At 31.9% G+C, this 23293-nt stretch overlaps 1 protein-coding gene across 3 annotated transcripts in view; it reads left to right on the top strand.

Annotated features, from left to right (window-relative positions):
• Positions 1-23293, top strand: part of LOC124352903 (protein couch potato) — a 545484-nt gene that overhangs the window by 495533 nt on the left and 26658 nt on the right. For all 3 annotated transcript variants that reach the window (XM_046802629.1, XM_046802628.1, XM_046802630.1), the window contains exon 2: positions 19588-19665. In XM_046802629.1, the coding sequence (XP_046658585.1) occupies positions 19588-19665 (78 nt within the window). The remainder of the gene's footprint in view (positions 1-19587; positions 19666-23293) is intronic.

Raw genomic sequence — 23293 nt, 5'->3', positions numbered from 1 at the left:
AGACGCGACATTTTGGATAATTATAAAGTATAAAAAGTATAGTTTGGTATCTTGGTACTACTATGTTTAGCATTGGTCGTATTGGGTAGTACTATAGGTAGCTTTCAGTATAGTTAAGTATCAAATAGGTGATTACTTCGTCTAATAAATTTAGACAAGTTTGAAAACCGGAACAGCCGTTAAACCTGATGACGCCACAGAGGTTGTGAATGGGTTAGTATGGTTCAGCTTATGGCCAACCATTTGTATTGTGCGGTTATGAATAAATTATCAGTATACAATTAAATTAATATTAGACCATTAATGAGGTTATTGTAGAGTTTATGTAGTCTATTTATTGGCAAGCATTGATACCGCCAGTGAATTTATAGGAAGTCTTTCAGACATCTTTATTTCTCAACGTATTAAATTTTGTTTCTTTAAATTTTGCAGTTAATTGATTCTGGCAGAATACGATACAAGTTTGAACGTCAAGTCACAAAATTTTGATACTTTTTTATTTGAGCGTAATATACACTCTCTGGTTTTTTGTTATAGAATAGACTGCAAAATAAGACTGTAAAATATGATATTAATGAAATATTAATGCTAAATGATATTCGTAACGCTTCAAAACATAGAATGTTATATGCATTTAGACTTATATATCAAGTACTTAATAGCTGTTACTTTGGATTACACTGGCCAAAATTTGAACAAAATTATATTTTAAATAAGGGCAATAATCTACTCTTTAGTAAACTCTCTCATTCTCTCTTCCTCCATTCCTTTCTTCCTTCATTCCTGTATACACAAGGCAACTCTTTTTAAAGTATCTCGGAATAATATTATTTTGTGTTAAACATTCAAAGTGGGTAAACAGCAATTAACTTTTACTGAAATCTCACCCTTCGTTCAGAGTTAAATACAGCTCCACTCTCAGATCAAAGCTACTTTAAGTAACGTTAATTTTAATCCCAGTTCCTAAAACCGACTCTACTTAACACACTGTATCTATATTAACAGCGTATGAGGCTGGCCACAGCTAAGGTCGGAAAGCCCTGTGGCACCATACAATTACCAACTTTGAATATAGCGAATATAAATGTCCAATTTACTGCTTCTCAAACACATTATATTTACAGTAAGTGATGAAGTGTTGCCCTTCATGTACTGACTCCTTTTGCTCGAGTCTCACTACCCAATCCATGGTTAATGGCCACAGACAAAAAAAAAAATACTGACAAAATTTAAAGATTCCTTTTTAAAAATTATTTCTATACTTTTTCAGTCGCACTGAACAAAATAAGGAGAGAAAATGTTGCCCATTTAGCGTTTCCACGTTAACTTGTTGTCTGTGATTTTAAACAAGGGATGTTGTATATAGGCGAAATCAATTTAAAAATAAATGATTAAATTAATTTTACACATATACATGGGTGATAAATAATATTTTATGTATCTTTCATTATACAACAAGGAAAGCGAAACTATGTATCCCGTAACGGACTTCGCTCAGATGTGTATAGTGTATGTATAGCTCATTTCATTAAGCACAAGTCGTTTGCGTACAAATTTATTTATCTTGCGATTTTTTCGTGCCATCACGGTTATCCATAAAACCAACGTTAAAATTTTTGTTAATGGTACATTAAATCTAATTAAGTTATATGCACCATCATTGAAATCGATGTTAATCATATAGAAATGAAGCTAGATACAAACTTTCAAGTCCGTAGGCCAGTTCGTTCTCGAGATGTCATGTGGACAACCAGATGGATATACAGAAGGCAGAGATTTAATTGTTTGGCTCCTCGAGTTATAGGCTTCGCTAAAGCTCAGCCAATAAGAGGTGTATAGTGCATATCCAGTTCATTACTGTTTTAATTTAAAACAAGTAACATAGTATTAATATTTGACCATTAACCATTAGTGGTTGTTATTATGAATATTAAAATTTATAACGATACTATTGGTATCGTCCAGTTTTCTGTCTCTATAGCAACTCTATACAAAGATGGACAAAGATTAATTTGTTTTTTTATTTTAATCTTTAAAACTAACTATAACTCCAATAAGATTAACACATTTTAATATTTAATCCCAAAAGACAGCTTCACAGCAAACAAACCAGTTGTTAATTTTACATTGATAGCTGCATTGATGGTACCGTACAGTTTAGGACAATGAGAAAGTCTGTTCCACCTTCAATAGGGTTATCGGATTGTCATCAGAATGTGATCAGGTACTGGGCTGAGCCGCTATCAGCACTAGTCGCTATCAGCGCACCTTACCTTACGGTAAACTTCCGCCAGGAGAAAGGAAGAACCTAGCTTATAACTGTTCTGTGATAACGTGTTTTTTTACAGGTGGGACTGTAAAATAATTTTGTGTAGAAAAATGGTGACGGTAAATATTGCTTTATTATTTTATATATAGATACATGTTATTTTATAATTATTTTAGATAGACAATTCATTAGTTGACTTATCATAATGACTTTAATAGTTCAATAGTAAATCTGTTTTTGGTATAGTAAACTAGTCCGATCTATATAAAGTTTATAGATTTTAGTACCTAATTCTAACTTTAATTGCTACATTTTTTATATTTTTTGCCACAGAAAGACAAAAGATAATGAATTAAATTTAAACATTACAGAGAAAAGTAGTTTGACAATGAAAAACACTGCTTTGATATTAGAATGCCTCATTCCTTCTTCTCGTATTTCTATTGATACATTCAAAAACTCATATGATTATATATATATTATACTCGAATATATGCACAGCATTTCAAGCTTGGCGAAGTTACTTTTAAATCGATTACAACGTGTTTAATTATTAGGCAAACTAGAAAACGAGTTAACAAAAACGTTTCAAAAGATAATTATCGCTGTTTTTCTAACAAGTGGGCATGATTTAATAGCGTAACAAATTTTAGTTATCATTAGTATATGAGGGAAAATAGGGATGTACATTGTATAATATGGTATACTTTTTATTAACTTATCCAAACAAGAACAATCCAATATTTCTACAAAAATATGTTTTTTTACTGCAGATAAAGTGGTAAAAGCCTTATTTAATATCAATAAGGACTGATGACGAGAAAAGTACCTTGTTTAACCGGTTGTCTCAACCCAGTTGTTTCAGCAAGTCTACCACAACCGAGCCCTTACTTTTTTCCATCAGTTATTTTTGATGTTGTGTAACAGAAACAGTTAAATGCAAAACAATATTGACGGACAAATAAAGTTTATGGATCCGAAACATATTAAATTTGTATTGTCAACTAATTTTACACTGAATATCGTTTATAATATTATTCTAGTAAGTTTATATTGTGAACTCGATATATATATATATATATATCTGATTTTTGGAGTCATAATTTATTGGGGTTCTCTATTTGCTAAGGTCTTGTGCTTTAAACAAAAGTATACACATGAAAAAGTTCTTTTTACAACAGTTGAAGTGTTACAACTGTTGCCCAAGTTGTTATCAAACGATAGTAAACGATATGTATATATATATATATGTATATATATATATATATATATATATATATATATCTGTTTTTGGAGTCATAATTTATTGGGGTTCTCTATTTGCTAAGGTCTTGTGCTTTAAACAAAAGTATACACATGAAAAAGTTCTTTTTACAACAGTTGAAGTGTTACAACTGTTGCCCAAGTTGTTATCAAACGATAGTAAACGATATTTTAAAAACATATATTTCGAATATCGATAAATTTGAGTGGGGTAGTACGTTTTACAACTACTGCAAGTTGATGTAGATGATAGAGCGCATTGATGTGAAGAACTGGTTACATTAAAACGTAAACCACAAAACCCAACATTGTCTGGAAATGTCTAAAGCACACGGAAAATACCAAAGCAATGGGCGCGAGGTCTGAGTATTATTACGTTACAATTCATTTGAACCTTCCTAAATTCACTACCTGAAAAGCATTACGAATACGGCCTATTATAAGTTGATCATGTTATAATTTTAACTTAAGTGTAAATAAATAATATAAGCATAATTGAAATATTATTACTCATCTAAATTGAACCATTTGAATCGATTCTTATTATTAACTCATAAACATTTACACACAATTTAGCACAGTTAAAAACATGTAATTCGAATTAAATTGCTCTATTGTAATTTTATTATTTTAAAAATAAAATCAGTATAGACACTACTGCAACTATGGGCTTAGCCCAAAACTTGTCAGCAAATAAAATGTATCACTGCTACTTGCTTCCATAGTTAAGTTCATGCATACACATACGAGAGATTTTGAAATCATGACCATTATTACAGTGAACTGTTTCTGTCTGTTTAAACCACACGTATACATACACAAACCCCAATGTTTACAACAGTTGAAGTGTTACAACTGTTGCCGAAGTTGTTATCAAACGGCAATGAGTGTAAAGTTGTTGTAGCGGCATGAATCACTCGGAGAGCAGATACTGTTGCGCGTTACATTAGTCTTGAGAGAGAGGCGCAGATCGGGCGATATACCATACAAACACTAACTGCCATTAACATGTCTCTTATCGCCCGAGATAGTCCTCTCTCTCTCTCTCTCCTCTCTCTTCTCCGCTCCCTTCCTACTTGGGTGTTTAGTGCACTTTAACTTTAATATTAATTGTAGTTTTAAGAGTATTCACCCCTGTGGTGGGCGATTTATGTATATAATCTAAGACACACTTGTTGATAAAAGAAAATCTGTCCCTCCCTTGTACAACCAATGTTAACCAATTGGTAAGTATAGCAATGAGAGTACATATGAGGGTTGGCCCGGGAGCAGGATCGAATAATCGATTATTTAACGGTTTATGAGAAGATAATCCATCCCATGGCTAAAATTCTGTTGTCATTTGAAAGTTGTAGTTACGAGATATCTAGCGGTAGACACCAGAAACAAGAATAAATATTATACGTATAGCACACACACACACAATTGTTATATTGAATAAACTATGACAATAACACAAATACCCTACATTGTTAATTTAATTTATCAAAATGGTTTCATTATTGTAGGATTATGGATTACAACCCTAACGTTATCTCTGTCACAGCACGTAACTAGCTTTAGCACAAACAATTTATATTCCATAACCTCCAAAAGATCTACGGTATTATTTTGTTTTAAAATCAAGTGTAAACCCTTTTTTGTTTTAAAATCGAACATAATGCAAACCCTAACCACTAAGAGCCTACTTAGAGGAAATGTTTGCTAAGCACAATATAACAGTTTATTATTTAAATATACCAGACGAAATCCATTCCAGCCTATCTTGTCATTCTTGGAGAAATGCTCAAGTTTAATTTGAATTTGTTGAGTTTAAGTTTTTAATTACTTTACCAATTGCTTCATTACTGTTACCATTTCCCATTATCAGTATTAACGCATTACTGCAAAGTTCATGTATTCTCTAACTAACCTATGCATTAGATATCAGATTGTAAATTTAGATACTGTTAAATCTTTTAAAGTTGACAAGGACGAAAAGGCCAAGTCGGGAACTGCTAGGACAAGAGGGACAGCTTCACGTCAGGTGTTTTGAATTATTACAACAGTCCGCACTGAATTATTTGTGACAAACGACAAAAGCCACTTTACATTCTGTCACAATCATTTACGTAGAGTTTTGTCTTTATTTGAGTCATTACTTTGTTTCCATTATTCATTACTCTTCAACTGTTAAGTTCCTTTCTGGGTTTTGAGTATAGTGCCGTAATTATGGAGCTACGTTTAGATGTTTAACATTAAAAGTTTTCGAACTCTTTCCCGTCGAGGGCTCTAATTTCCACTTTAGGAGAAATAAGAGAGACTATCGTTAAAAGTAAATGTTTGTCTATTTTTCTAGAATGTCTTGAATATTATAGTAATAGTCTTCCTATAGAGCCTGTACAAGACGTGTCGCGTAATAGACTTCGCTCGAATCTATAGTACATTTAATTCTCGAGATTTCTGCGGACATATAGATGGGCAATCAGACAGAAAAGACATTTTTCAACTCCCCAGTCAGAAGAGAAAATCTGCCAATCTGAGCGGTAGATTCCAATGACGCTCTCTCAAATTTCACCTTCGTCGAACAAGTTTTTGTCTATGTACAAATGCAATTTCGTGCAAAATTCAAAGTCTACAAATTAAATCGAGATATCTTGCGGCTAGTTATGCTAGGTAAAGCCTCAGACACACGTTCAACGTCAAATACGACGTTACCTATGTAGATGGAACGTTATATGCAAATTTTCAAATCCCTAGTTCAATCTATTCTTGAGATATTCAGCGGCTAAAAACACAAACAGATAGACAGACAGAAAGAAGAGAAATTGTTCCAGAATCCTTAGTGACAGCGGGACAAACTATAAAAAATGTCAAGGTTATAGCTTAATCAATTCTCAATCTATCACAATTAGTGAATATCATATTGAAAATACTACTGATGGGATAGTAATCCTATACCTTCATGGCTAAATTTCAATACTAAACCATCTGGTCATAGTTATCCCACCTTTTCTAAAATCAGTTTAAGAAATTATTGTAATTAATATTCGCTTTGATGTAATTATGTTCTCTAAAACTGAAAAAAGCTACATTATCATACAATGAACAGTTTAGTACAATAATTAGTTCCATCCTAATGGTGTGCCACAAATCTACTCTTAGTTCGCTGACAACCTTCCAATTATCACGCGCTAGGAGTAAATATGAGAGTTTCAAACCGTGTAAGAGAGGAAAGTTTGAAGTCAACAAACATTAGTGAGGTTGCATCCTAGTGAGCTGAATGTGGTTACATACATAAGGCGGAATTATGCTAAACAAAGCTGCATCGTAATGGGGTGGCACAAATCTACTCTTAGTTCGCTGACAACCTTCCAATTATCACGCGCTAGGAGTAAATATGAGAGTTTCAAACCGTGTAAGAGAGGAAAGTTTGAAGTCAACAAACATTAGTGAGGTTGCATCCCAGTGAGCTGAATGCGGTTACATACATAAGGCGGAATTATGCTAAACAAAGCTGCATCGTAATGGGGTGGCATCGTGTACCAGTACATTTATTCACAAAGTGAGCAGCGCACGATTGTCTTCCTATTTCATATAAAAACCTCAACAGATTAAAAGTTAATTTTGTTTATTTGTAAAAACTTGTATGTTGCTTAGGAGAATTATATTCTCCTGTGTACAAACCCGAACAAGAGTGGGGTCCATTTATTATGTTCTTTGTGTACTGTTCTAGAAAATCTCCACAAAGATGAGATCTTAAAACGGAAGCTGTTAGGGATTTGTGGAATAAGAAAGTACTCGTTCTTTACCAAGAAATCGTGAAACAAAAATCCTCTTCTAATATGTATATCTTGATGTAATGTAGTGCTCATGTGTGGGCAGAGTGGTGGAAGTTGTGCGGCATTATAGCACCACCGGGGTTTGTATCCTAATGGAGGTCAGCCTTGGTAATGATGCTCTTATCATTAACGCCTCTTACAGGAAATCTACAATGAACTATTTATACACGCTCCGCCTGAATCTTAAACTTTTCTTATTAAATCTACAAGAGCCGTCGTTTGATTATTTTGTTCCTTCAAAAAAAGCTTGTACTTTGTAATGGTTCTGAGTTATAGGATAAGCAGTAATATCTTTCTACAAATTTAATCACTGATCCATTTGACATCAAAGTTCGTGTAGCCACAAAAGAACATTATTTTTAGTTAATATCAATGTCTCTGTTTATATGTGGAAAGCGAAAATTTATAAAAATAAATACATTGTTGAAACTTTTTCCACCAAAAATCAATTAAAGATCTCTTAGTTTGGGTCACTGTAAATAGAAAAACTAAATATATTTTGGTAATTACATTGTTTTATAATTTCAGATATACGCTTATAACGATATTTCTAATATTCTCAAATCCAATCACTTCGTTAGTAATTTCGTTTCCGAGCGGTCTAAGACTTCGGACTTTGGATTTGCGTTACTAATAGCAACAGGTTTAATTAAATTAAGATTTTAGCACTTTTTATCAATAACATCCATCTTTTAGTTTATCAACCCTCCCTCTTATTCTGTTTGATAAGATCCTCGCACAGGCCAGTGGCCCCTGAAAACGAGCAGAATAAGCATTTAAGGAGACCGGCCTCTCCTTACTTCTCTTTTGGCCCATAAACCATAAATGTGTCTAAAACTTTCTGTTCGTGTTTAGGATTAGCGGAGTATATAAATACTTACGTAGAGATACTCCGAAAATATTTCGTCATATTTTCCAAAATAATGTTTCAAAATGTTTTCATAAGTTTTTTTGCTGTCAGTACACCTAAGTACAAAACTGTTACTTCAAACAAACTTAAAGCACATCCTAATTGGAATATACACAAATGATTTATTATGTGATTTAATATTTAAAAGGTTATTATAATTGTTAAATATTTAACCGACAACGCTATAATTGTCATAAACTTGCAGGCTATATATTTTTTTTTTTTTTCAAAAACACGCAATTTCACATTTGTAATATAAACAAAACCTACAATGTTCTTGTACTTAGAAAAGCCGCATTGTAATAATGTCCCGTAACAGAAAAATTTTGTTTGATCAATAACACAAATAGTGTAAAAAATGGGTTGTTTTTTACACAACGACGCCCTTATAAAGTAAATACCGGTAATAATGAATTTAAATAGTTATGTTCCATGTGTATTTTTTTTAAAAGGTTATGTGCAGGCATTAAACAAATGGCACAATAGTATTTGTAACAGTCACTAACAGCCCTAAGTGTCACTAACAGCTGTAAGACGGTTGGCAGCAGTGGGCGACACAGACACGGCTCGGTGATTCAATCAGCCGACCGTATATACACCTCTCTTAGGCCTAGATTACACTACTAGGTATATATTTAGTTGTTGCTGTTGATTCCTTATAATTTGATCCAGTCATTGTACAAATAAATCATTATAACTTTACATTCAAATATAAGCCCTTCTTGTGTATTTTCTTAGTCTTGTACTGTATAATTGTTATTTCGCTTCATGTGTATAAAAAAACTTACCTAAATTTTCATTGGTTCAGTATGTTTAGAAATTCTTGGAAATCAGATTAAATGCAGGTTATACCTATGAAATCGTTCTTTAATTGAAATCTAATTTTATATTTTGCCATGAATTTATTACCACCTCACATCATTGAATTTCACTGATAGTTTAATTATTTGTAATTGTATTCCTGCAGCAGATCGTCAGTAATTTATCAATACAGTTTAAATGTATTATTATGGATAACGAGTTTTGGCTCAATGTAAGGCTATTATTAATTACGACCTGTTATTCGCGAGTCCTTCACGTTTCCTTAGTATTTATTTTCTGCATTCTCATTAAATAGATTTCCACAGTGATATACCTATTGTGATCTAACATTTATTAAACATTGTGACGCCAAAAAAGATTATCTCTTTCATATGAAAGTCTTAATTGAGAGAAATATTTACGTATTCACTAAATTACATACCGCTTTTTATATACGGAGCAGAATCATGATTTACAGTATATATCGTCCCACTTCTATCTCTCCCGTGTTAAACCTTGCATAATTTTGTGTAAATAAATGTATAATAGATTAAATATTTATGTAATTGTTTGATATAGCAATATAAATGAAAGCTCGAGCCTTGGGTTACTTTTATGAATTAGTAACTAAGTGCTAAATAGGGTCCTAGACGTTACTCCATATTATACTATTTTCCAACAGTCGACAGTGATCTGATCTGTTGATCTATAACAGTGATCTATAACTGATCTAAGTGAAATGGAAGTAATCGAAAGGAGTCGTGTAACCTTTAAAAAAAAAAAAAAAAAAAAAAAAAAAAAAAAAAAAAAAAAAAAAAAAAAAAAAAAAAAAAAAAAAAAAAAAACTAAATATCAACAGAATTAACAGTCCATTCTGTTCTAGCCAGTACTGGTACTATTATTGTTCCACACATGTACTCATCTCTATACTCTGGCACATAGCCTCATATCACTCAAATGAATATGAATTAAATATGATCACAGCTCCAAAATAACATGAACATTGCACAGTTAACGCGCAAAGTATGATTGAAACAAAGTAATCATCTAAGTGAGGACAAAACTCTGCGTAAATGATTGCGTCACAATGTAACGTTCCTTTTGTCGTTTGTCACAAATAATTCAATGTGAATTGTTAGAATAATTCACACCTTCATTGTACCTGTATTTCCTGTGAAGTACGAGTCCTTATCGCTTTACTTGGCAATTCTCAATAATGGGTTTTACTACTTTGTAGTTAAAATACGAAACCGTTTTCTTTTGTTTGTAGTTGATTTCAGAATTAATTCATTTATATAACTTATCTTTTTACTATATTCAAAATGTAAATTTCATGCCATATTTACTATATAAATTATAAATTGATTTTTTCTTAAATAGTAAAGGCTAACACTTCATCGTTTCAGTTTTCAGGAATAAAACAAGTTTTCAGGAATTTGAATTGAGTGTTCTAGTTTCTCATATTAAGATTTGTATCAAATGCTTTTGGGTATACACTTACAGTACAATGCATACGATATTATTTTGTGTAAATACAATTACAGACACCATTCAATTTGTGTATAAAACTCCAGCTTTAGTGTACTTTACTATTTTTTTTGTTTTAGTCTTTTTATAAATATGGTATACTCTTAAAATTCTACAATACTATTTTAAATGAGAAACACCTACAGTTTTTACCTTCACAGCTTGGATTTTATAGGAATAAAGGATGTAATTTAGCCTGACTGTGAGCAGGTATTGAACGTAGAGATCCCAGCACAATTTGGAGGGAAAAGTTTGAACCTAAGGTCGTTTATATCAATGTACGGGTGTCAGAGGAATCAACAAGGGACCCTGCACCTCAAATATAGATGGAAGCCACTACCCAACCCAGGTCATGTCGGCCATTTTACCTGGTAACTCTCCCTTCTTGGCCATTTTATTTGTTTAAATACGAGAAACCAATAAAACATTCGTCTCTCAGCCCAAAATTAATGATGTGGTTGAAAATAACTTACAAAAATAACGTAATAACTTACCAACTAAAATTTCTTTTAAATTCTGTTTACAATATATTGTATTGTATATACATCATACAAAGAAATACTATATAAAGAGGAACTACCCGCAAATCTAGAGCGTTTTTTTTCAATTTCTAAGGAATACCACAAGTGCCATAACTAGGGGCAAACAAATTTAATCCTGTACAGAGCTTAAAAATCAGTTTAAATTTCTTCGATAACTATTCATATTAGACAGATCCATATGTGTTTTAACATGTTTTTATGCAATATCTTTAAGAAAAAAGAACAGTTCTAAAAAAAATACTACAAAATCAATTGTTGTAAAAATAAGTAGCTTTCCTTATTGTGAAATTAGAGGAAAACCAACTAAATAATAAACAAAAGATACTAAAACTGGTGGATCAGGAAATTATCATCCAGAACCTGAAGTAATAGTTGGAAACAAGTTTACAGCTTATCGAATATCTTGTCCACAGTACAAATTTTATAGTAGTTTCATTCTACTCTAATTGGAGTGTTTGCTACAAGGTTTCATAATATTTAATTTGCAATAATACCAAATGTTAATGTAGCTACCCGACTTAAATATAATTGGAAGTCAGTTACTACAGTACTTTATAAATTGTTTGCTTCTTATATTGTCAACATCATATAACCAGTAACATTATTTATTTCCACGCATCTTCTCTATAAATACACTTCTCTGTCAAATTAAATATATTCATAGGTAGTTTTTATTTAGTTTATCGTTTTTCAGTTCTTTAAATAAATTTTAAATTTTGGTCCAGGTATTGACCAGTCAACGCGGTTTTTATACACTGTATAACAATTTCCATTATGTATTTTATCTTGTTCCTTGTCTGTTATTGTTTAGAAGTTTCTGAAAGTTGCCATTGGCAATGTTAAATCCGTAATTTGTGTACAATTTTGAAAGATAAGTCTTGAGCTTAATTAAATCAAGCATTCATTATTCGCTGAACTCAAATGTTAAATTAGAAAATAACAGTGTTTTATAAAATAGCTAAATAACAATAATAGTTTTCTATTTATTGTTCTAGTAGTTTAGTTATATTATTAATAATAAAATTATCTTCGAAGATAAATTAGTAATAAACTGAATCCTTGAATAACTATCTGTAAGCGATAGTATAAACACTATATATTTATTTATTTATGTATAATGTTATTTTGTTGTAAACTGCTTGATCATTTCTTATTTCGAGCATAATGTTTCCAAATATTTGGCTTATTGCCAACTTAAACCCATACTTACAGCTGACAATCGGTTAATCCATTGTTATGCAGAGTTAAAGCGCAGCAAACAGTCAAGTAAGAAAGGGAGCGGAGAAGAGAGAAGAGAGGAGAGAGAGAGAGAGAGGAATATCTCGGGCGATAAGAGACATGTTAATGGCAGTTAGTGTTTGTATGGTATATCGCCCGATCTGCGCCTCTCTCTCAAGACTAATGTAACGCGCAACAGTATCTGCTCTCCGAGTGATTCATGCCGCTACAACAACTTTACACTCATTGCCGTTTGATAACAACTTCGGCAACAGTTGTAACACTTCAACTGTTGTAAACATTGGGGTTTGTGTGTGTATACGTGTGGTTTAAACAGGCAGAAACAATTCACTGTAATAATGGTCTTGATTTCAAAATCTCTCGTATGTGTATGCATGAACTTAATCTTACTATGGAAGCAAGTAGCAGTGATACATTTTATTTGCTGACATGTTTTGGGCTAAGTCCATTGTTGTAGTAGTGTCTATACTTATTTTATTTTTAAAATAATTAAATTACAATAGTGCAATTTAATTCGAATTACATTTTTTAACTGTGCTAAATTGTGTGTAAATGTTTATGAGTTAATAATAAGAATCGATTCAAATGGTTCAATTTAGATGAGTAATAATATTTCAATTATGCTTATATTATTTATTTACACTTAAGTTAAAATTATAACATGAGCAACTTATAATAGGACGTATTCGTAATGCTTTTCAGCTAGTGAATTTAGGAAGGTTCAAATGAATTGTAACGTAATAATACTCAGACCTCACGCCAATTGCTTTGGTATTTTCCGTGTGCTTTAGACATTTCCAGACAATGTTGGTTTTTGTGGTTTACGTTTTAATCTAACCAGTTCTTCACATCAATGCGCTCTACTTTGGTATCATCTACATCAACTTGCAGTAGTTGTAAAACGTACTACCCCACTCAAATGTATCAATATTCGAAATATATGTTTTTAAAATATAGTTTACTATCGGTGGTGATTACCGCATAGTGATTTGGTTCGCCATAACGAATTTTGAGATGAACAAATCGGACAGAGTTTTTTCATTGGTAATGTGTTCTGGGAAATGGTCTAAGAATTCACCCTTACAACACTCATTTTCTATATCGTATTGTTATCTGTTGTGTTTTCCAGATTTTTAAATTTAAGTTCCTTTTATTTATTTAATCCCAATTCGGTATAGACTTTTCATTGTCTTTTGATCATATTTGTTTATCGGAATTTCAGCTTTATGTGAATTTCAGGTCTAAGAGTCATCACCGTGAGGGTGTAAATATTAAATTAAACTTACAGAGTATTTGGTTTTTAATTATGGAGTGTGCTCACTTCAGGATACAAAATAGACTTGATAGTAAGCCAAGGCGCAAGAGCTGATAGGCATGGATGAATTCCAGACTGAAACCAAATGTCCAAACTTATTCAAAGTGTATACTTTTTCCAAACGTTTTCAGTACAGTCTCCGTTCACTTCTGAACGTGGAATAATCTTTCAAGGTCTCATGTGGAAACATAACGCTAGTGAATAAAAGTTAATATCCTAAACAGAATCTTTCTTCAAATCACTACCTTGATCATTACAAGGTTAGAAGTACTCATCAAGTACTATTGATAGTGGAATCAGGCGTAAATTTGATCCCGTTTGGATGACAATTCGATAACTCTGTCGACATTGTCTATATTGGAATAGCTCTACCAGTTGTCCAGTCAAGCTTCCGTGACGTTTGCCTACAATCATTATACACAAACCAGGCCACGTTTCTCCACAGTTAGTGCTCTAAATGGGGTTTCAATATATTTGTCATTTTTATGTCAGGTTTAAGTAATTGATATTGCATATTTATACAAAACCCATAAAACTACTTTCAAGTACTGAATTAATTAAATATACATTTCACTGCACATATTACACCTATGTAAATTTCTACATTATGGTATCGAAAGCTACTAATTTACTGACTGATTATTAAGTGTTTAGTTATTTATTTATTACTAGTAGTACTTTATTGAAATTACCATTTTTAAACATAACAAACCTGATATCGAAAATGGCAAATAAAACAAATAAGCATGTTGTCACACAAATATGAACTGTTAATTTTACGGGCATTATCACAGTGGAAATCATATTTCAAAGCCATCTATCTAATACTGCCATATTTTGAAAAATAATTGTATTTTATTTTTAACAAAATCTAATTTAATACAAGAAACGAAATCCTTCGCCGACAAATTCACACCATAGGATTCAACAGATGTACTATTACCTATATAATATCACTTCTAGTCTCTGTCATAATTAAAATTAATTATTACAGTAGTATAAAATAAACCCCTATTTTTATTATCTTTGTAAATGGAAACCTTAAATTTTCATTGCAAATTAAATTTTGTTTGATTCTAAAACGAAGTGACTACCGCTTTAATCAGAAAAAAATCGAAACGAATAGATTCAAGTGTGATTGCCGAGATAGCATGATCGATTAGAAGGGTAGTCGTTAATAGATCATGTTCCATAAACGTAGAATGATCATGTTACAGTCAGTCTGAAACTGCAACCCCAGGAAATTATTCAGTCCAGACCTAAATGGCGGTATAGTTTTCAGTAGTTTTAATTATAGTTGCTGAGCGATCCTGTCCTTGCAAGCGGCCCGCCTGCCCGGCCATTGGTGGTGGTTCGGAAAGTCACCTTTAAGCCGTTGGTCCCCAGGTTAAGTGTTAGAGAGGGCTTCTTAGCCCTAACTTCGCCTGGTAAAATAAGACATTCTTTACTTTTTACTTTTCACTCTTGAAAATAGCATTAACATTTGTTTACTCACTAAACTGGCTGTCAATCTAAGAGTGTTTGACTGCAAACACAGTGGTGTGGGAAATTCCACATTATTGTATATATTACAGTACACAGGTAAATTTATTTAATAAGACGCTATTTTGGCAAAGTTCAAAAATATTATGATTTTTATGTACTTTCACAAAAGACTGTATCATAATGCCTGAGAGATAGATAATATGGCCGCGAAGCTAAATCTACCAACATCTAGAACCGAATTAGATGTGGGGTGACTTTGGGTTGAGGACTTTGTATCGTGTTCTTTTCACACGGTACCTACTTTACAGCATATCCCGTCACCCATTGGGTTGTGGAAATGTTTGAGGATTTTTATTAGCAGAATACAAAGGAAAATAAGGAATACTTTAAGATGGAGGATACTGATAAATAGGTAAAAGGCTTCGATACAACTCTATCCTAGTTTGGATTCAAGACTCCTCTGTTTTTGTAACCACCCACATTTTAGCTCTTCCATAAATCGAAGCAACAACTTTTATAAAAAAAAACCTCAGCAGTTTTATTATTAGGCATCCACCAATTTAGTTTTCAATCATTTATAGCGTATGGGTGGCCTGTTTTTTTGTATACAATTCTTACAAACGTTTAAAAACATTATTTTTAGTTACATTATTTTAAGAGGCCAAAGAAGTGAAAACAATGTTCAAAATGTGTATGAGTAATATGATTTTTGTATATACGAGTCATGCATTAGATTAGTTATTTACCTGAAGAAGATATCAGATTACACATCTCGAAACGTAGTGTTACTGGTTGTATTGTACCACTGAACGATGACAAATGTCCGGAAAAACTCTTGTTTCCATCACAATCCTCCCGTTGTCAAAAGCAAACTTCAAACAAAGAGTATTGGAGTACTACTCCTATTTCATGCTAAACCACAAAGAAAATAATTCTTGGATGTTTATATGTCTTTGTATTGTTTTATTTATAATAAATACTTATTTAAAATAGTTTTAAAATTGTCAAGCCTAAAATAAACATATAACATGTTTTCTATAGGCTAAATTTTAAAGGCTTTTTAGTACTTTTATCAAATGTATCTTCTTTTTTATAACATTTTGTTTCTATAAAGTAAAGTGTTGGCATGAATCTGTCTCTTTCTGGAAGATTATTATATGTAGATCTATGCAATAAATGAAGTAAGAGTAAAAAAGGTTTCTTTAAACGATAAATTGATAATAGTGAGGACATCGGTAAATTAATTCAAAATATCTTCAATGATGCTGTTTAGTTACATTTCTAAACTTTTTGTATTTGTATATAAAACAACACAGCCATTTTACACACCATAACGTACCTATTTGAAGTTTACGACATGAGCCAAAGCATGTGCTGTAATTTACTTCAATCTCGTGCTTTTATAACGCTTCCAATATAACGAGCCGTTTTAGAAGTATAGTGATTATGTTAACTGTTTTAGATTAACACAACTTGGTCGAACTCCAATTTCATGAAGCATAAAATCACGTTTCGAGTTCTCTGTTATTGAAATGGATCTGGATGTACGCATGATGGATTTGTCCTTTACAAGGCCGCCAACAGACCGGAGTAACACGAACACGCACAAGTAACCTTGTGCCTCAACACGAACACGCACGCACAAGTAACCTTGTGCCTCCGTCTGCCATTTGCATTGGAATATCTACCAATCTTCCGCTTCATCCTTCCAATTTTTGCCCATCTACTATTTTCAAATAAATTTTCTTTGCTCTTTCCCTTATTATAAAATTTTAAATGAATATGCCCTGAGCAATTTTATAAGCAACCTAATACCAGAAAATTGAAGTCTAGGTGTCTGATGTCGAAACGATGCAAAAAGCGCGTACACCTTTGTAGATTTCAGATTCCAGGAATTAGATCTGTAACAAAGTCAGATTCAATGTGAATGCTGAGTTTACTTCCTGTTCACCGCCCTCATAGTGCACCGACTGGAATCTGATATAGTTCCAGACTTGACTTATGGAATTTGGAGTCATGTTCGTCTGAAAATATAAAAAAAATTGCCTCTTCACCTAGATTACACTATGTTTTGTAGTCTAGGCGTTTCTGATGTCGAAAAGATGTAAAGAGTTCATTTTGAGCTTCTTTATTACCGACGTTTTTTCTCCAGACGAACATGACTGCAGATTATAGGAGTCAGGTCTGTAACTAAGTCAGATTTCAGACGCTGCACCGTGCCGAAGGTGAAATGGAGCTTAAACTCGACATTCACAGTATCCTATTTGTTTGAATCGGTATTGTGTATAACGAATCTCCATGTGTATATAAGTGTATATTATATGTTAATTTTGTAAAAACGCAGCTGTTAATGATGCTAAAACTGATATTTAAGAAGTCAGTATATGGTTCTAACCGTACCCTTTCCAACTACTATAAAAAAATATATTAATTACTCTAATAGCTTTTTCACAAAATATCGTTGGCCTTATATTCTCCGACTACTGAAAATTATTCTGCACATATTTCAGATTAAAATTTAGAACTAGCCCTCCATACGAATACATGCGTTCTTGTTATTTTTAATAAATATATATGTCTGTACATATATATTTTAGTAAATAATATAGTAAGCATATAAATTTAACATGGATCAAACTTGAAACTTTTGTACAATCAGAAATAAATCGTCGTTTTATGTAGTCAGAAGCACGCTCATCCAGTGCCACTTCCTTTAAATTGGATTCATTAATTCATTAGCGCGGAACAAACCGGGGGGAAAATTAAATCCAAATTGGTAAGTGATTAGAACATTCTTTCTGTTGTGGAATGAATCGAGGGAAACACGATTATTCCAAAAGGAGATACAACTTTTTATTCCGATTCTACTCTGTCCACGATTTTCCTCCGTTGCGTAAAGGGGGCTTAGTATCAGGATGAGGAAATCTTTTGAGGTTCTAAACGGTGTATCCATTGTCAAAGACTATATTGTGGTTGCCTTATCAATAGAATATCTTTTGGTGTGGGGAAGAAAGTAAAGGGCTTTGCCTCCCCCCCCAACCTGCTGCGCCTGATGAGATACTGCTATGACATTTTGCAAACTCGCCCCCACCTACAGAACTAAAGACCCTCATCCCATCTTGTGACATTATAACAAGCAGACGTGTCGACCCTGTTACATTCAGTGTTATTTCTTTCAGTTTGATTAATTAATCTCACATGTCAAACGTCTTACACTGTGAGTCTCGTAATAACCTTCATTATCTATCATACCTGTGTATGAAGGTGGCCAATATCAGGAATAAGCAAGGACCAAATTAAGGAATTTGGGAATTAAAGATTGTTGACAGTATTTATTAGGTCAATTAGGAAATTCCTAATTGTACTCGATTATTGTTTTAATCGGATAATGGAATAAAAGCTTTAACTGGTTTTTTTGATACCTTAAAATGGATTTAGATCAGATACCGTACTGAACAGAGCACGGTTATGTAAAAGCCTGTTTTACAGCACTTGGGTGATAATTTCAACTCCGTTTTACATCTTTACGCAACTTGTGCTGTAATAATAAAATTTGTCTGCCCTTTTTTATATCACCAACTAGTGTCATAGCAACTTTAAATGAAAACTCAGTATGCTCATTTTATTAGGATTTACATGGTTAGTCAATTTTTTTATGTATTTTCAATAGACGTTACTAGTTTGATTCAAACCACACAATTTGAACGGTAGGCTACATTCTTTTCTTATATTTCATACCCTTAGGGAGGACTATTTTATTTACTATGCGTTTGTGACTATATGTCACTGCCTAAAACATAAGGAGTTATGTGAAAAGCCTGATATGAGATTTTGACAAGAAGATGTTGATTAAAAAAATTGTTACGTGTTTTACTTTAGAACGATATTTTTAAACGTAATGCCCGTACTAGGATATTCTGTCTATTTATGTTTATTTGCACATAATATTTGTTTTAAACTACAATATGCATCCCACTTTTAGCTAACCAACACAAAATTAGTTGTCATGTTTTGTTCTAGGGCATTAGGCTGCTCTTTTAACGTTACTGTTTCTAATTATTTTTATAAGAATCTAATTGGCTCAATATATAATCTTTAAATTTAAAATTGATCAGTGTTTTTTTTCTCTTTGCCTTGAGTTTTAGGCCCCATTTACACATTAAACTATGACAATTTTATTTTTATTCGGGAGTGTGACACCATAGAGTCTGAAGATGGTAGATAAATCGTTTCCAGATTTATTTTGGGAGAGTTGAATTCACAATTAGCATTGCACATTTAATCAATTTCAAGGATGTATCTGTATATGGGTTGAGTGTAAAAATGTTTTGACTGAATATAAGTTTTGTATTTACAGTATTTGTAATAGCTTTTGAACCAAATGAATTTTTACTTTATATTTTTTTCTGTTGCAGGTCCGAACGTTGTTTGTCAGTGGCCTTCCTATGGATGCAAAACCGAGGGAACTTTACCTGTTATTCAGGGCCTACGAGGTAAGCCAATTACAATAATAATATATTTTTATGCTAATGTCTAATTTATACGATTTGTGGTCTCGTTGTTATTTTTTAAAACAAAACGTTAATTTTGAATTATTACGTTAAATCTAATTTCTTTTCCTACAGTTTTATATTTTAATTAGGAACTTAAATCGAATTAGTGTCGATAATTACTTAATCTTATATTTTCTTACATTTATTATTTTTTTCAATTTCTCTCCTTTTTTTACAAACTATTTTTTTATATTTGGTTTTGTTACTTTAAATTAAAAATTTACCGTGAAATCTTTTGTTATTGGTTGAGATTCGAGACTTTTGTTGGCCATCCTTCGAATATTATTTGTTTTATACAAGCAAAGAAAATATGTTTTAATACATTTCATTTTTTTAGTTTTATTATTCACTGAAAGGTATTTGAAAGTGCCTGAAGAATTCAAACCAAAATTTACTTATAACATTTAGAACAGTCACATCAATACCTAAATCCAAATTAAACTACCATGAATTGTATTCATTATCTATTGATATTTGATGTTTAAAGTATTTATCTGCTCGAAATATTTTTGTAAACATATGTTTAAACTATCAATATTCACTAAACATTACTAAAACACTGTAATGTAATGAAATTAATTAGTTTATCTTTCTGTCCATGAATAGTTATAAGTCTCAGCTTTAAATAATGTGTTCTTAATATCTGATAGATAAACTAAGAAGTTGGTATCAGATCCGATCTCGTAGTACTAGACAAGATCATGTTTTGGAGCTGCCTCGCGTTCGCCATGAATGTGATAGAAAGCCACTTACGTACTTTGTTATCAAAATACATAATAAACTGTTCTCAATCGTAACAGGGGGGTGTCTCTGAAAACAAATATACAAACTGTACATGAGTACTAGTGCAATGCAAGATGATGTAGTCATATATGCTTGTAATAAATGCTTAATTTGATTTTTTCTTACATTTAACTACTATAAAATAAGCTTTTTATTTTTAAGATTAATAATAAGACGAATTTTTCTTTTTAACCACTAAAAAATAAAGATCTTACTTATTTTTTAATTGAAATTTTTGTTTATTTGGATTTGTTTACGGTTTAATTTTTGATAGTTTTGAACATTACAAGAATTATTTAACAAAGAATTCTACTTCATTCTTACTATATGTATAGGGTGTCCCGTAACTCTCTGGACAAAGGTGTACTATTTTATTGCTCAGGTCAAGAAAAAGATATTTCACCATACGATCATGGGTCTCTGGTGCTTAGTTTCCCATCTGGCTGTCTGTATGTGTTTTTAGAAGAGGTTCTCAGCGAATAGCCAACAAAACAAAAACTGAATAAACGGCAGCTCTCAATGTGAGCCATGTCTTGTCACAGTAAATCTGTTCTAAATCAATTATTTATTATTCAATTAAAATAACTTTTGATAAGATTGTGAAAATATTCCCTAAAAACTGTTATTCTTGTAGTTCTTGAGAAAAACTGCTGGTTTTAAAAATATTCAAAGTTTAAAATTTCTTATGGCCGCCAATTTGAAAATACTAAATTTAATGATATTTTTCAGTAACTGGCCTTGTTAATATAAACATTTAAGCTAAATTTAGTATAATTTAGTTTATCTCAATTATGAGATATTAATTTTTTAATAAAAAACCACCTACAGACAGGCAGATGGGAAACTAAGCATCAGAGACCGATGTTCCATGTTCTTACATTCTTGACCTGAGCAATAAAGTGGTATACCTTTTTCCAGAGAGTTACAGGACACCCTGTATATATTTTTTTCATGTGCTTTTATGTTTGCAGTTATTAATCAGATCTAAATTATTTCTATTGTCAATTTAGTATTTTGACTTCTCTGTTTCATAAACTGTTAATTAGCTATTCCACAGTTATACTATTTGAACAGTGTTATATATCTTCCTGTCCATTTCTTCTCTATGGTGGCAGTGTAATGCTCTCTTCAGTGTCCTTATATGCGAGTATGGGTCCGGATAGCATTCGTCAAACAGATATCTCCAGTGTGTTATCTAATGTATACAGAGACACGCCATGTCAGCCCGTGGTATATTGACGGCCTCAGGGGGTGGCACTGTTACAGTACGTACCACTGTGTGCCACCCTGCCACGTGACCTGCTCCCATAACTCTTCCCAGTCTAGACACTCCACAACTTCTATTAAAATATGTCAGACAGTTTATGTCGTCTGCAGTACCCGTGAGTGATGTACCTGGCTCCAACTTGAGCATTTGGCTCTTCTTATATCCTAAAAATGCCCGTTCTTATCGAAGGGAGCACATCTTCACCCGAAATGCTGGCTTTTGCTCTACTTTGTTTTTTGTTGCATTTCTGTCTTATTCTACTGCAGTGTACCATTAAGATGACATGAGATAGCAGAAACTCCTTATATTGAAACTTCAGTTAAGGAATTAAATTGACTGAATAAACAAGTTATTAAATTGTAATAAAACCGTTTGCAATTAACCTTTAATAACACACCTACATTAAAGTGAGAGTGCCAGACTAGGGTATATGTCAACACTGTGTCCATAAGTCAACACTGAGCTATATGGGTTAGTTTTAAATTTTATTTAATGAATGTTATTAATATTTTTAACACCCAATTTGTATTGTACTTTTTATATAACTAATTATTAAGCAGAAAATAAATCAAAGTATTTTCCTTGCGTGTTCAAATAATAAAATCAAACTTCAACAAAAGAAATTGAAATGTAAAGTCTTCTCCGATCACTCTTTCAAAATCAACTGAATTTAAATGTCTACTTTTTATGTATTTTCTTAATATTCTTCTTACAATCAACAAAACATAAAATGAAGAATTTAAATCAACCTTTTTATACCCTAAGAATGTTGTTAAAACACCAACTTTTCCTCAAATTCTCCGAAATTAATTTGCTTCAATTTTAAATATATTTTATTACCTAAGTTAAAGTATAAATTTAAATATGTACACAGTGAATTTCTTAATTAATTAACCATATCTTTCTGCCTGATCTGTTTACTTCCAACTGTATTTTTATGAAACGAAACATTTTTATGAAAATCATATTACACTGCTTGAATAAAAAAACTGTTATTTTTTGTGTTTTCCAAGAGCATTATAAATTTATCATAAATAATTACAGCAAATCTAAAACCATTCTTATTTATCAGGCATAGAAATGAAGAAACTCTTATCTGCTCAGTTTCTATGTTTTCTGTCTAAAGTTTAAGACTCTCTGATTATTTTTTATAGCCCATAATTGGCATTAATATCCATAAATATTATCTGCCAATTATGATGATATTGATAAATATATTTAGTGGAAATATCCGTTTCCAATCTCTCTTCACAAAAAAAAATCCTGGCTTGATCTGCCATTTTAACCTTAACTAGTAAGAAGTTAGCGAATAATTAACCGAAGTTTACCCAAGGAGCTTGTTTGAAAACGTATATCCTGACAAAAGTTCTGAATAACAATCATGGTTACATATTATTATATTATTTTGGATCAAATTTAATTGACACACCATTATAGAAACCATTCGGTTTTTCTAATTTTACTTAATTGCGGAACTTATGTCTAGTTTATGAATATGTAAATAGAATGTTTCGATTT

Source organism: Homalodisca vitripennis, chromosome 1 (genome assembly GCF_021130785.1).
Source record: "Homalodisca vitripennis isolate AUS2020 chromosome 1, UT_GWSS_2.1, whole genome shotgun sequence".
Classification (NCBI taxonomy): domain Eukaryota; kingdom Metazoa; phylum Arthropoda; class Insecta; order Hemiptera; family Cicadellidae; genus Homalodisca; species Homalodisca vitripennis.
This window is presented reverse-complemented; position numbering and strand designations above follow the sequence as displayed.